Source organism: Achroia grisella, unplaced genomic scaffold (assembly GCF_030625045.1).
Source record: "Achroia grisella isolate CSIRO2021 unplaced genomic scaffold, CSIRO_AGI_Agris_v1 utg515, whole genome shotgun sequence".
Taxonomy (NCBI): Eukaryota; Metazoa; Arthropoda; class Insecta; order Lepidoptera; family Pyralidae; genus Achroia; species Achroia grisella.
This window is the reverse complement of record NW_026712908.1, coordinates 1707025-1723420: the sequence shown is the minus strand read 5'-3', so window position 1 is coordinate 1723420 and position 16396 is coordinate 1707025. Positions and strand designations below refer to the sequence as shown.

Genomic DNA, 16396 nt, shown 5'->3' with positions numbered 1-16396 from the left:
TTTACTATAGATTGTTTTGATTTTTTTTTAACCCGTGCTTGCGATTTATTATGTAATTTTAGTGCGCCAAAGCATCTCTGTAAAAAAGTATCAGTGCCTGTGCATTTCGAGTTTGTACAAGACATCTGCAAACCACGTTTTGAATATGAACTGTCTATAGCATTTGTTCTCCGTGATTTTAGTTTAGAATCTTTTTTTATTTTCGATGTTAATTTCGTTCTTTCAATGGGAACCTTGGAAGAGATATCCCTAGTAAAATTTGGTGAGCGATCTATATAAAAATCAATATCAAAGCTAAAGTTGGACCCTATACGGACTGCTTCATGATTTTTAGGTTGTTTTACATATTTATTGACACGATCTTTTACTTTAGATGTTTGGGTTTTAGCATATCTACGGTTAATATTGTTATGGGTACGATTGGACACTGTCTTCTGTTTAATCGGTTTTGTCTCGGTACTAGAATCTTTTATCTTAGGTCGTTCTTTTCCTTTGTAATCCCCGTAAGGTTCGTCCTTAAATGGTTTTAAGTTATATATATTTCGTTTAGATTTAAGCGTTATATCATTATTGATGGTTAGATTTTCGTTAACCTTATTTGGAGGCACATTATAATCAATGGGTTTTTCATTTTCTGGTTTTCCAGTTTTTTTATGTTTTAATGTACAAAAGTATTTTTTAAAAAAAGATGCTACACTGAATCTGCCTTGTTGATTATCAATGCGTTTTGTTTGCACTATACTATCTTGGATCTTAGTGTCTCCATAATTAATATTTTTATTATTTATTTTTTGCCTCTTTGTGAGCATTATTTTTGGTATAGATTTTGGCTCATGATTTCCTTGATAAGGAGGCTCTACTTTTTTGTCATTACCGAAAGTAAATTCGACGCCTAAACTAAAATTGGAGCCTACCCGAATGAATCGTTTATACGAATCAGAATCAAATCCACTGTGTTTGTTTTCTAGCCCTTGAGAAGAAGTAGGTTCAGGTTTTGATCGAGGTTTTAAACCTGCAAATATACGATGTTTTATTTTATCTTTACCAGGAATTTCCATTTGCATTTTATTTTCTATTTGCTTAATACTTTTGTCACACTCACAAGAATAAGGTTTGAGATTATGTAAAGTGGCAAAATATACATTTTTATTTCGTGAAACTCTTTTAATACTGTCGAAATTTGGTTTATTTTTTTCTGTTCCTTTGTGAGTTGGAGAGATTTTCTTTAATTTTACATCGTTTTTTATATTTTGGGAGTTCTGAAGCTTTAATGTACAAAAACATCGTTTTAAGATCTTCCCTGTATCCATCATCGCAGAAGGAATTTCCTGAGCCAATACTTGGGATTCTCTGTGATGAATAAAATTACGACTTTGTAATTGTTTATTTTTAACTTTCGCTGCATGTTCCTTCATAGTTGTGTCAACAGTATCTATTTCTTTCTTGTCATGTAGTTTTTTTTTTTGTAAAGGTCGATTAGGATCAATAATAGTTCTGTCTTTAAAAAAATGTACATCGATACTGTAACTTGAGCCTATTTTGACTACTTGTCCAGTTGTCTTAGTAAACAAGTCAAGTGATTGTTTTGATTGAAGTGGCTTTGAACATATGGTCTTAGGACTCACTGTTTTATTTTTGCTAAATTGTACCTTTTTAGATCTAGAATCAGAATATACCACGTTTCCAGCAGATTTTGTTCTATAATTGTCAGTTATTGTACTATTTGGTTTTAGTTTTCGCTTATTTATTCGCTTTAAACAATCGTAAGGGTTGCATTGTCCAGGTATGCAAACACCAAGTTCACATTCATAAGGTACCAAGTATTGTTCATATTTTTGAGTGGCCATTATTGCCTTGTCATGTAATTTTGGATCTCCTATAATTTCAGTACTTTGATTCATAAAATGAGCACGTTGTAAAATTCGTTTTTGAACTTTTGATGTACAAAAACATCTTTTTAACAAAGGGTTTATACTTTGATTTGCCTTTGGGATTACTGTTTGTAAATTTTGATCTGCAGAAACTATTTTACTAGCCGATTCCTGATTCATTGTTGTACGTATGGCCGCCGCACCGATGTTGCGAGATTTTAATTTATTTTTTGTATGTTTCCCATTTTTAACAGCCTTGGCGGCTGCTTGGACGTGATTAACACTAGGAAGCTTGTTTTTATGAAATTCTATATTGAAGCTAAAACTGGAATCTATTACAACCGCTTGTCTCTGTGATGCTGGATTAGTTACTTTATTTTTCTCTACATGTATACGTCTAGATGTTTCATATCGTTCGTCTTTAGAAGTTCTAGGAAAATTTGATTGCGTTCTTTCTGTTTTGAAAGTTTTTGAAGGTTTTATGCTCGAAGATGTCGATTTGGATGTCAATTTATTTGTAACAGTCTTTTGTGAGGCTTGTCTTCTTCTAATAGCCCTTTCACACATGTAAGGGCCACATGCTCCAGGTATACATATTCCTGGCTTGCATTCATAAGGATCAAGCTTATGTATACGTTTAGTTAATACTTCTTTGTCAACTTTTTGCTTTTTATTGTTTTGTTTTCTAAACGCAAAATTAACCAGGCGTACATTTGTTTCATTAACATCATTTTTTGATTTTAAAAGCTTGAGTGCACATAGACATCTTTTTAGTAATGGTATATTTTGAGAGTGTATGATCTTAGTTGTTTTGTCTGTCGTAATTGGTTTCAATAAATACTCTACTTTATTTTTATCTATAATATGATTTCTATGTAATTTGGAAGTACAGAAGCAACGTTTAAGAAAAGTAGTGGTCATAGTAGACTTTGCTCGTCGTGATAAACCAATTTGCGCATTTTTATTATGGATAAATTTTAGATCTTGAGCTGCTTTGTCTTTTAGTTCTTTTCGTTTTATTTTTCGTACATCCACAGATTTGAATGAAATTTGTGACAAAGGGCTTCTATTAATTTCTAACTCAGTCTTCGAGTCATGGAAAGGAGTTTTCTTATCTTTATAAAACTCAATGTTAAAGCTAAATTTTGACCCAACACGAACAGCTTGTCGTGATGGAAAGTCAATTACTGGCTGCCTCGCAATTGTATGTATTATTTCTTCTTTAGTATCCAAAGAATTTATGTTTTCTTTTATATTTGACTGGATTTGTTTTTCTTTTAACTGATTTTTATTTTTCACTGTTTTTGTTTTAGCGGATCTTGTTTTAGGGCGAGTTATATTGGAACCACTAGATTGAAGTGATCTAACTTTAATTCTTTCCAAACATACATATGGGTTGCATTCGCCTGGTATACATGTATAGGGTTCACATTCATAGGGTTCTAAATTAGTTACAAGTTTAACATGTTTCGCTATTTTCGTATTATGACTCGCAAAACTTCTAGTTTTTTTTATAATTTCATTTTCGTTACTCGGAGGAGTCATTGTACCCTGATTCAATTTATCTTTAATTATCCTATGTTGGTTTCCTTCTTTTTGTAATTTCAATGTACAAAAACATTTTTGTTTCTTATCAACAATGTTTGTTGACTTATTTTCAGTATTTGTAGTTGTATACTGTGCATATTGATTACTACTGCTACGTTTTAATCTCGCAGTTCCGTTGGATTTCCGATTAGTGGTTTTTACAGGTTTAGAATGCTTCAATTGTTTGTCACGTGTAGCACGATCTTTTGAAAATTCGATATTGAAACTAAAAGCGGATTCAATACATACAGTTTGTTTTTTAGACTTATTTGGTAAAGTTGTATAGTCTATACCTCTTAGTAAAGTGGGTTTAATATTTTCATTATGTATATTAAATTGAGAATTTTTAGATTTTGAATTTGATAACGATTGCGTGGTATAGCTGGACATTAATCTTGGTCTTGCTTTTGTACCAGACATTTTATTGTTCTTAACCATGGTTCTTTTCATTATCCTTTTATGACATTCATATGGATTACACTCATATGGTATACAAACTCCAGGTTCGCATTCATATGATTTTAATTTATATTGCTTTTTATGGTATACATATTTTTTTTTATCTGGAATACGTATATTCATTGTACAAACGTCACGTCTCAGTAATGGAACAACGCCAGTTACATCAGAAAGTGTTTTTGAATTAGACACTGATTTAAAATTTTCTGCTAATCTATCAATATCCTTATCCTTATTCTTAAATATAGATTTTTTGTTATCGTAAAAACACTTCATTACTTTTTTGGTTTTTGTAAAACAGGCTTCCGAAAATGTGCAATAATCATCTAATATCAAATCTTTATTAATTGTTATATTGGAATTAACAATCCAACCTTCAAATGACGGATGTTCATTTATTAATATTGTTCGGAAACATGGTTGGTATTGCTTCTGAAAGTAAGATTGCATTTTATTGAACTGGAATTGGTAATCAGAAACTACAAAATCATTTTGTTGGAGCTTATTACAGTTAAACTTATGTGGCATAATTTTCGTATCTTCTACTGCCGCTCTGCTTATGGTATACACATTTCGTGGTTTATTTGTTTTATTTTGAAAGTTTAGAGTACAAAAGCATCGCTTTAATGCTGGTTTTATTCCTGTAGCATCCGGACTACTGTTTACTCTTGATATTTGGGTCTCCTGATTAGTCAATGTAACATTCATACTGTTTGGTTCATTGTTTTTGTTTTTTGTTTTCTTTAACAGTTTCGATGTATATGGGAATGTTATTCTACGCTTTTCGTCAACATTTGCCTCAGCTTTGCTAAATTCGATATTAAAACTAAAACATGATCCTACTCGTACAATTTGTTTCGATGTTTGTCTTATTTTTTTAATTCTAGCAATATCTGTATCAGCCCCACGAGTCTTTGTGTAAACATGTCGACGTTTTACTCTTGACTCTACAGACACCCCTTTAGCGTTACTGATTTTTGAGGTTGTACTTGATGCAGATTTCTGTTTAGATTGATTGGTTAAGGTTCCAAATTCTTTTGAATGCCGATAGTTTATTTGTTTTAAACACTGATAAGGATTGCACTCCCCAGGTATACATACATAAGGCTCACATTCGTAAGGTTCAATAGCACCAAAGTTTTCTTTTAAATTTGTATTTATTTTTACATCCTTATACTGATCATCCAATAGAGTTGTTTCTGTGACTACATTATGATACATTTTCGAATTTTTGGCCTTTTTGATTTTTTTAAGCAACTTTGAAGTACATAAGCACCGTATGGTGTTAATAAGACCGTCGTCTTTTTTTGAAGATTTGTTAATTCCAGTATTTTTATTATTTAGTATCTGCGCATTATGAGATTTTGATATGTGTTCTATAGAGGGATCTAGGAGACGAGATCGCTTGTCTTTAAAAAATTCAATGTCGAAATTAAAACTTGAACTAATTGATACAAATTGTCGGCTAGGATTACTAGACGACGTTTTGATAGTATTTGGATCCCTTTTACCATTCCCTCTATATCCAGTCTGAATTTCAGTTTTATAAGTAATCGTATTAGACTGCACTGTTTTATTTCTCTGTGGAACAACAGATCTAGATGTAAAACTATTTGTTGATTTAGTTTTTAGATTTTTAGTACCAAGTTGTTTTTCACGTCTTTTAATACGTTTACCTGCTCTTTTATTTATTAGCTTTAAGCATTTATGCGGATTGCATACTTGTTCCATGCAAATTCCCTTCTCACATTCATAGGGCAATAAAAGAAAACGATTTGTTTCTGTAGATAACGCTTCTCTCGTCATTTGTGGGAGTATACTATGATTATTATCTAATGTTTCAATAGATCTTAATGGCCCTGCGGATATTGTCTCTGTCTTTAATCTATTTTTTTCAACTTGTCTATGACCTAATTTCAAAGTACATAAACATCTGCGCAACCTATATCTTGTAGGTGTATATTTCCTTTTCCCTGTAGAGTTACTAATTTGGGAATGTTTATGTTTTCTTCTTATTTTTTTATATTCACTTCTATTCGTGCCACCTCTTATCTGGTAAGAAGGATATTTTGCTGTCTGCCTTTCATTATTATTAAACTGTTTCTGCTTGCAGAATTCTATATTAAAACTAAATGAGGAGCCGATGCATACTGTTTGTTTTTGTGGAGCACTAGCTCCATAAATAGACTTTTGAGGAGACAACGCTAAGCTCTCAGAATGTTTTATTTTATGTAAAGGAGTGGTTACGTGTTTAAAATCTCTATTAAAAATAGAGCTTGAAGCATTCTCGCTTTCGTTCTCTCTTCTTTGATGATGACGGGATTTTATTTTATTTATATTGGGTCTAGCTTTCAATTGAGTTTTTAAAGAAATTCCTTTTGTAATAGATTTATTTGCCTCTGGATTTGTTCCTTTAACCTTTACTTTAAACGGACAAATACAATTTATACGTTTATCTTTGTATTGCTTGCCACCTATTTCATTACCACTAATTTCATAATTTTCAACAGAAATTTTATTTGTCTCTGCTTTTGTTCCTTTATCCTTTACATTTAATGGACAAATACAAGTTATGGGATCTGCTTTGTTTTGATTAACATTAATTTTATAATTCTCAATAAGAATTTCTTTTGCAATAGTTTGGTTTGTTTTTGGTTTTGTTTCTTTAATTTTTACCTTTAATGGACAAATACAACTTATACGCACACCTGTATGTTGTTTGTCACCTTTTTCATTGCCAGTAATTTCTATAGCATTTCCTATGAGGGAAGATTCTGATTTAGATTTTTGGATATCCGTTATAGTATTAATCATTTTAGATTTTGAAGAAGTGTTTACAGAATTCACTTTTTTGCAAATGCAAGTTACATCTTCATTGATCTTATGTTTACTTATCTTGTCATTTCCAATAACGACACCCTGATTGACATTATTATTAGGCTGAACATGAGCCCCTCTCTCAATTACTTCTTTTTTTGCAACTTTTCTTTCAAAATAAGTAGGAATAGCATTCACTTTCTGTTGTATTTGAATATCTGAAACAGATGTAATTCCACTCACTTTATCATGTCTAGTTTCTAGTTCCAATGACTCAAGTCGATTACCTTTGCGAAATCTTCTTAATTTTATTATTTTAAAACACTCTTCCGGTAAACAATCTTCAGACGAGCAAACCCTACATATCGAATCTCCTTTATTATGTTTTTCTTTGAATTTCGTAATAGAATCTTTTCTAATATTAAACATATTTCGTTCCTCAATACTCTCTGTAGATTCTAATTTATTTTTTAGAATGTCAGGCTCTGGAAATGATTTTTGTTTGGGTTTTGCTCTAGATTTCTCTGCTGTTGAGCCGTAATTTTGATTCTTTTTTATTTTTGAGTGCTGCAGTTTTTTAAAAAAACTTTCAGTATTTTGTTCCTTATTGTTAAAGAGAAAACTTCTAGAATGACTCATATTATGGAATGATTTTTTCTCTTTAAAATTCATAGGTATTTCTTCTGTAATTTGTTTCGGTTGAAGTTTATTAAATTTTGTTTTAGATTGTTGTTTAATCAAACCACTAAATTTTGCTGTGCAAGTACAGGAATCTGAATGAATATGTTTGGTTTTAAAATGAACGCCACGTCGTAAACGGGTATTATCGTCACGTTTAGGTTTTGACCTCATGCTGGATTTCGATGCTAAATAAGTACCACCTCGTGCTATATGACCAATATGTTTATGTCCTTTATATCTATAATCTTGAAGTTGTAGTTTAGAATAACAACTACAACAGCTACAACATTCAGTCAATGTTTTAGATTCCAAAGCACCTCCCATGTCAACTAAATCAACCATTTCAGAAATTGCACTGCTCCTTTCCGTATCATCAATTGCCTTTGAGGAATGTATGTATTTCCTAGGTTTTAAATTTGTTTTGTTCTTCATGCTAATATCACTTTCTGTTAATAGCTGCTTCCTAACATCATCGTAAACAGCCCTAGTTCTTACTAACTTGTCCAATAATTTTCTTTCTCTAAGGGGAATATACTTTCTATAATACAACTTATCGATTCTAGACCCTTGTGCCATCATACGCCTCAGAGATGGATAATCAGATTCACTTCTGTATACACAGGAAGTACATGAACAGCTCTGACTTGTAAAGTCATCTCCATATGCAGGCTTCATGGCTGAAGAGTTGCTTTTTCTGCTGTAACGCTGTTATTTCCATTAAAACAATAATATAAATACCTAAACGCACACGATTGAACATATACAAGTTGTAGGAGCCCATTCACATGACATCACATTAAATGGTTGACCCTGGAAAAAAGTACATATGTATATGTTTATTTGGATTTACAGCGTACATATATTAGACACAAGTTGTAGGACTCATTAACGTATTAAGTTATTAAAAGTAAAGTAAAGATTGATCACTAAAAATATAGCACATACCTAAACTTATCGGGCAAAAAGTACAAATCGGTTTCAATTTTCAAGAAAACCCTTTAGAAAATTTATGAATTTAAAGAAGTACTTTTAGTAAATTTATTATCATTGGGGGACAATGAACTATAGACACTGCGAAACAAACAGTGTATCACTGCTTTGTCCCTAGTTCCATGCATGTAGTTCGGATTTCACTTGCAAATCTATTAGATAGTTATAGCAGAAATATTCTAGTTAGTAGTAAGTATTGTTAGAATTGGGCTCTTACCAAAAATATAGTACTGAATACAATTAAACGACACGAAGACATCCAAAATTAACATAAAATGTGTCCACTGACGTGTGGCTATTTAAAAACATGATTGCTATCTAAAATCGCACATCACTGTATTTCAATTTCGGCCGATCAGACGAAATCACTGGAATCTTCGAATTCGATCGAATAATTTCTGCCAATAACTCTATAAATATGTATCTGTCATCGCATCTTTGAAAAAAATGAACTTGTGACGGATATAATGTCAAACTAATGGAGATGTGATTTAAAACTTAATTTTAGTTCTTCTTTAGCATGTCGCCAATATTTATAATGCCAATGGATTCCGTATATATTTTTCTTTTATGTACTTAATTTTTGTCCTTAGGATAAGGCAATTAATATTAACGTTACACACTCGTCAGATTTTCTTTAAACAAGTTTACTTTAGTAGTACACGTAACTGGAAAACTCGATTTTCACCAAAAAAAAGATCTACTTGTAAGCTTATTCGTATTAACAATGCAAGACAGTAAAAATATTTGAAAATTTATGCATGACACTTACAAAAATTTGATATTATCTATACATATAAATAAATTGGAGTGTCTGTTTGTAATATTGAAATAATCGTTTTTTACTATATGCATATGATTATATATACGGTACATATACCAAAATAACATTTTTTATCATTTTTGTCTGTCTGTCAGTCGGTCTGTTTGTTCCGGCTAATCTCTGAAATGGCAGGACCGATTTTGACGGGTCTTTTTTTGGCAGGTGATGTAATATGGAGTAACTTAGGCTACTTTTATTTTTAAAAAATAAAGTTATTTTCCAGGGGGACGATGTCGCGGGAACAGCTAGTAATAAATAAAAAAAGTACCTTTATATTGAATGTAAGCCGAGTAGAGCGGAACGTAAACATTTGCGGCTATATTTCGATTGAAATTATTGTTATCGTACTTGGGGAGAGGAAATATAAGGTTTCAGATTTGAGATAGAACAAATCATTAAAATTACATATATCGAAATTTTATTACGTGGACACAGTGCTTTTTATTGGAATGGCAAACTGTGATAGCCCACCTGATACGAAGAGATAATCATTACCTATATTTATTAACAGCGCTACGAACATCACGTTATCATGCGACACTCGTGATACTACTCATACATAAATGGGTATGGATTGTTAGTAATGAGGGTTAACCCCATTGCTAGCAATGTACCATGTGAGGTTGACTTCGACGCGGTTCCCACTGCAAACCATTGTGGTAATTTGCCATTTGCCAACATGGGCATGCAGGGGGAAGGCGATTGTTAGTAATGTGGACTAACGATCCCATTGCTATCAATGTACTATATCAGATCGACCTCCACGCGGTTCCCCCTGGAAACCATCGTGATACATTCCCGGTGAATTTGTCAGGTTGGGCTAACTGATCTGACTTCATGTTCATCCTATCATCCTGCACTGGTGCCCCGCTAACGTAAACCGCTAGCGCAGGCGGGTGCACCATTCCATTATCATCCTTTAAAAAAAAACATGGGCATGCACATTTAATAATCGTCCACTGGAATCGACAGTGCAAACCTATATATATATATATATATATATATATTTTATTACGTACAGTTAGCACAGATATATATGTTTTCATTCCAGGGGACTAATGCTGTCATTTATACTTACTAATATTATAAAGTAACTCTGTCTGTATGTCTGTCTGTCTCGCTTTCACGCCAAAACTACTGAACCGATTTAAATGAAACACAATATAGTCTAGAATCTGAGAACGGACATAGGCTACTTTTTAATCCGAAAAAAGGGTTACAAGGGGTTGAAAGGTGGGAGATGAAACGTTATATGGAAGTATCGACAATTTACGCGGACAAAGTTGAGAGGCTCAAAAACTACTTTTTTTATGTAAACATTTTTTATTTATCAATTAAGTACCAGAGATAGTAATTCAAAAAATCATATTTAAGAATATATAGTAACGCGTCGATCTGAAATCTGATCGAGACTCACATCATGATATTTAATTTAGTACGGAATCATAAGTGCTGGTGTTCTCTTCAACTTCTCTACTTTCTATTTGCACAGTAAGTACTAACCTAAGCGTAACTTTTTATAAGTAGGTAATTAGCACTTTAAAATTAGAGATAAAATAAATATACAGTATGATATAATTAATATTACACATATGTATTCAGGTAAGTAGGTGTAACAAAGTTTGACCTGCCTATATTACTTTTAAAAGCCTATAATAGACCTATGTAATGGTACCTATGAAAGATTTGTAAACTTTTTGTATCTTATTTATTACACATACATCGCTTTTAAACCATAAAATATAATTAATATTTAAAACATATAATAAACAATAAATAAAAAAGCTCGTGACAAACTTTATGCAAAAAATATAAAAGCTCAGATTAAACTTTATGCAAATTAATGCATAGAAAGCTGGTAGCTTGGTAACTATCAGTTGGAGGTTGTAGTATAGTATTTATTCATCAGAAAGGTTACTGACTTGCGAGACACCTGCGTGACAGGTTGCATCGAACTTTAAAGAACAAACTTACCTATAAACTTCCTGAGATTGAAATCCACATAAGAACTACTTTAGTTTATTTAACAATACACACACTTATCACACCACACTAAATTTTTCACTATACATCCAATCATGAGTTAGTGACGAGTAAGTTATTCCGCGAGTTTAAGTTGCGACAGTACGCGTTGATAACCAACTTTCGTACTCAAAAAGCAAAAGCAAACTAAACAAACGAAATGAATATCGGAGCAACGGACGTCTCGTTTGTTGTCGCGGACCTTAAAGTGTAATAATTGGCAAAGCGCCATCTATTGAATATTTTGGAACTACATTATCTACTTTGTACCCAAGTAATATTGCGTTGCTTTGCTGTTATTAAATAATTTCGTTAGAGGGCGCTAAATTTAAAAAATAAATTATCATTTGTATTGAATTTATTTACAGAAACGAAAATATACATCGATTCTTATCCATTACTGTGTAATTGAAACAGAAAAATTACTGCCCTTGACATAACTTTATTATGAAATGTTTTTATTTTTAAATGTATATTTTGTAGTGTTACTAAACACAAGAAAAACAGATACATATAAAGATAATAACAATCAGCATGTATCTCTAATGTTAAGTACATTAGATACATACTTTACATAGTAAAGTGTAAACAGTCAAATAAGCTGACAAAATAATTTATAAGTTTCAGCCTTATTTTAATAATCTACGCCCGAGTCACAAATTGCATAACATTCTCTGATGTACCTCTTATATTCCTAGGTAGTCTTGTCTGGATTGTGTAGATAGTCTTGTCTCTTTCTCCTTGCTTTTAGCTAAGAGTAGGTAAAATAAAAAATAAGAGTATACTTATTATCTCAATAGTTTATTTGTTTTCCAATCATATTCATCAAATATATACAGTTAAGTTTAAACAATTACATTTAAATATAAATACACAGAACACTTACATGTAATGGTTTATGTATGTAGTATAGGTGTAAATGTATTGTTAAAAATTGATATGATAAATTTGTACTAATCCAGTCTCAATTATAGTGTTGCTATGAATTTACTAATCGAATTTTGGCAAAATAGTGTCATTATTATGACCAAAAAACTATTTCATTAGTGAAGATGTAAACGTCACCTACTGCCCACAGCATTAAAACAGAAAAGTATTCCAAATTTTCATTTCGTATAGAAATAAGGTTCATTTTACCAGTTATATCATACAATTTTCTATATGTAAATTATGGGTAAAATTGTTATATGGTAAACATAAATATGACCTATTGTTGTAACAAATTTCATTTAAGTCTACCAACCATTTAGTCATAAATAAGTAATATACATACATCTAAACATGCAAACATCTTTAGAAACTCACATTTATAATATTAGTAGCACTTATGAATATTTTCAACTATATTTACTAGGATGGACTGCCAATCACCAGCATTTTTTTTCTCAAGTTTCAGTGCTCAGTGAACACAAAGTTGAACATCTAAAGTTTATATCTTAAACTCACAAACACACTTATTCATAGAATGAAGTTAAATATAAAAGCACTCAAAAAACTCGTGTTTAAAATTGTGTTGTTCCAGTTACATACAGGTAAAGGTAGTAAAAAATGTAATGAATATATTAAATGAACAACACTTTCCAGGGATTCCTTTTTATAGTGTGAAATATGAATTTTTGTTTTTTATAAACTTATATTTCTATAATTCAAGTTACCATGACATAGTTTTCTATAACCTTTAAAAATACTAACAGTAAATAAAGAGTATTTATTAGTATAAATGAAAATAACTGCCATTTATTACATTTATTTTCTCAGTTTCAAGACACTCTCCTTGATGTGAAGCCAAATCTCGAGGTCCTTGGCATTGATATATCCAGTGACGTTCAGTTTTGCGGTCATTTGGAGGACAAGGCTAAAATAGCCTCAAAAAAGCTTGGTGTGCTCAGTAGAGTGAGACGGTATTTCACGACGGCCCATCGCCTGCAATTATGTAAGGCGCAGATCCGGCCGCATATGGAATACTGTTCTCATCTCTGGGCGGGAGCACCACAATACCAGCTACTTCCATTTGACCGCATTCAGAACCGAGCAGCCAGAATCATTGGTAATCAACGTCTATGTGACAGACTCGATCCATTGGCTTTGCGGCGAGATATTGCATCTCTGTGCATTTTCTACCACATATATCACGGGGAGTGTTGAGGAATTGTCCGGATTAATACCAGCTGCTGAGTTTCAACACCGTACCACCCGTCAGAAACTGAAATACCATCCTGATCATCTGGATGAATGGCGGTCTTCGACAGTACGGTTTTCTAGAAACTTTTTTCCCCGCACAACCACATTGTGGAATCACCTTCCAGCAATGGTATTTCCGAACCGATACGATATTGAAACCTTCAAGAAAACAGCTTATTCCTTTTTAAAAGGCAGACAACATACTTGCAATGCCCCTGGTGTTGTGGGTGCTCATGGGCGGCGGTAATCACTTACCATCAGGTGAGCCGCCTGCTCGTTTGTCCCTTGTTATAAAAAAAAATAATTATATACAAAATTTTCAATAATTGTGTTACTTTTATTACAAATTATTGCAGTGTTATGAACATCATCTTCGAAAATCATTAAAACAGGTTAAGGAAAATTAGCTGTGAAAACTCAAGTATCCCGAGTTAAATTTATAGACTGCTTTTTAAATTAACTGCAATAATGTTGTTTTTAAGTATTTTAGTAGAAATTATTACAGCTGGCAAAATACTTGGTACAGTCATTGTTTTCATTTGCAATTATTAATATTGCAAGTCATCGCATACAACATTCTTAGAGTGGTATAAATCAAATACATAACTGTAATTAAAATATGAGCAGTAAATTTATCAGCTACTACAAGATTCTGAATCAGATTCACTAGGAGGCCATAAAGGTCTAGTATCCCTTTCTTCTCCAGCACTTTCTAGATACTTTGTCTGGGCTTCTATCACACTTTTACTATCCGTGCAAGCTGCATACAAATCAAGAACTTCAGAGTTGAGCTCTAAAAATGAATGGCCCCAGGAAAACTTTGATAAATAGAATTCTGCTTCTCTCCGATAGCCAGTAATAAATAATGCAGCTGCTATAGCTTCCACACAACTAAGTTGGTAAGGTTTACCATAATTAATAGGGTTGCCAGCGACTAGAAATGGCAATAATCTAGGATGTGATGATTTCATCTTCCCAAATGGTGTTTCATCTATTTTCGCCCATGAGCAATCTATTACAGCAATTCCATTCTGTTTTATAATGACATCATCATTTGGACTAACACATTGAGTACCAACGGGCGATAATACAATCCCTCTGAATGTCTGACCGAGTTTCAAGTTTCTGATAAGTCTGTGTCGAAGGAGTTTCCTACCAGAACATTTCTTAGGATCACAGTGATTGAGATCCCACATTTTTACAGGGAATCTTATTTTTAATGTTTCCCCATCTGAAGAGCTGCTGTCGTCTGAAGACTCTATTTTTAAATCACTCATTCTTTCAGCATAATTCTTGGTAACATGATGGCTAGAACGTTTTCCATGTACTTTAGTTTTACCTTTTTTACCTGGTGCCATTGTGTTAACGTATATCTGAAATATAAAATGTTTAATTAGTTTATGTAGATAGTGAAAATAAACCGTACACGAACCAAATAACACTACCAAAAGAAGTACTTAGTAAATCTTTAAATGTTTGTTATATAATAAGGATGTATGGAATTAAATCAAATTGGTCATACAGACGGACCATATCCTGGAATAAAACAATTTATTTTAATTCATACTAATAATAAATAAATGTAAATTTACCAAAACATAACCTTCAAATCCGAATTCACTATAATAAGATTGATTAATACAGAATAACAACTAGGTTTCTGTACACGTACTAATAATAATACGTCACGGTAGTAATCACTATAAGAATAATAGTTATTATTAGGGATAAATTATTCAAAGACTGAATATAGAATTGAATAGAATTCCCAATTCAATTTCTCCTATTCTAAAATTATTGATCCAATTTGTCATTTTGACATTTAGCCCAAACCACAGACGCTACAGACAGTTCTGACGCTGTCAATGTCATTCATCGTTCTCTCTTTGTTTCTTTTGAACTGCTTATAAATGTTGCCAGTAGTTTTTATTTTAGTAGAACATTACAAGTAAAAAAATATAGATTTTTTTTATCCTATGTTGAATAGGTTAATGTTGTTTTTGTGTGTGTTAGTTATGTGAACTTATGTGTTAACGTTTCTATTTCAATCGATCAGCCAGCTCTAGCCAACGATTATTGCAAGTAACTGTCACTTATTTCAATTATAGTTAGACCCCTAATATTTTTTTAATAAATAAATCGTATGTTTTATGGATGTTTATAGCGTATTGTTTTACAGCGAAGAGTTTCTAATCTATTATTTTAAAACCTACCATAGACTTTCTTACGGAATGTATTTTGTAAAAAGTGAATTTTGAAACTTTCCAACCAATCATAGGTAGAATAATGAAATCTGACGATAAAATTATGTTTAAGTCCACCCGTAATAACGAATGAACCAACTACTCATTATTGCGTTCAAATATATTATTTAAATGTAAACATTACAATTCTAATATTTTTCTCAAATAATATTTGAAATATGTAATAAGATTTCAATTTATTTAGAATTTTTGCCGTTTATTATTGACAATCATAAAAGAAAAAATTACATGTTATTGTCAGATCCCTAGAGTCAAACATAAGTATATTCAACTTAAAAAATTTTTGTGTCTATTTATTATCCATCGTGTATTATATAGTGTAATATTATAATTAATTATATTAATTCTCTACATATAAAAAATCAAAATTGATTTTACACGCGGAAGAATGAGCAGCGCCTCAATGGCGGGTAAGTGTCATTCAATTTGTTGGAAATTAACCACGGTGGTTTCCAGGGGGAACCGCATGGAGGTCAACCTAATACCATACATTGCTAGCAATGGGGTTATTAGTCCACATTACAAATATTCCCTTTCACCCCTCTATGGCGGTGTTGCTAACGGTCACGTCTTTCATGGGATTGATACAAAAAGGATATTGGTTTAATATCATTTATTCGGACATAGATATTTATGTAATAAATATGGGATTTATTACATAAATTACATATGTAATAAATATGGAAGTTAACACATAAATA

General features: G+C 31.9%; 2 protein-coding genes across 3 annotated transcripts in view; one reads left to right on the top strand and one right to left on the bottom strand.

Moving 5' to 3' along the window:
- The window catches only part of LOC131847025 (calcyphosin-like protein), a 92465-nt gene that overhangs the window by 47777 nt on the left and 28292 nt on the right, over positions 1-16396 (top strand). Inside the window, exon 1 of one of the 2 annotated variants that reach the window (XM_059196467.1) lies at positions 15954-16105. The exons of the other annotated variant lie outside the window; for it this stretch is intronic. Coding sequence (XP_059052450.1) covers positions 16084-16105 — 22 coding nt within the window. The 5' untranslated portion in view covers positions 15954-16083. Of the gene's footprint in view, positions 1-15953; positions 16106-16396 lie in introns of those variants that run through there. 2 annotated transcript variants of the gene reach the window in all.
- Positions 13408-15219, bottom strand: LOC131847027 (18S rRNA aminocarboxypropyltransferase). Its single transcript, XM_059196469.1, has 2 exons — positions 15024-15219; positions 13408-14804 (listed from the first exon to the last, which is right to left on the bottom strand). The coding sequence occupies exon 2, from the start codon at positions 14787-14789 to the stop codon at positions 14067-14069; it is 723 nt and encodes a 240-aa protein (XP_059052452.1). The 5' UTR covers positions 14790-14804; positions 15024-15219; the 3' UTR covers positions 13408-14066.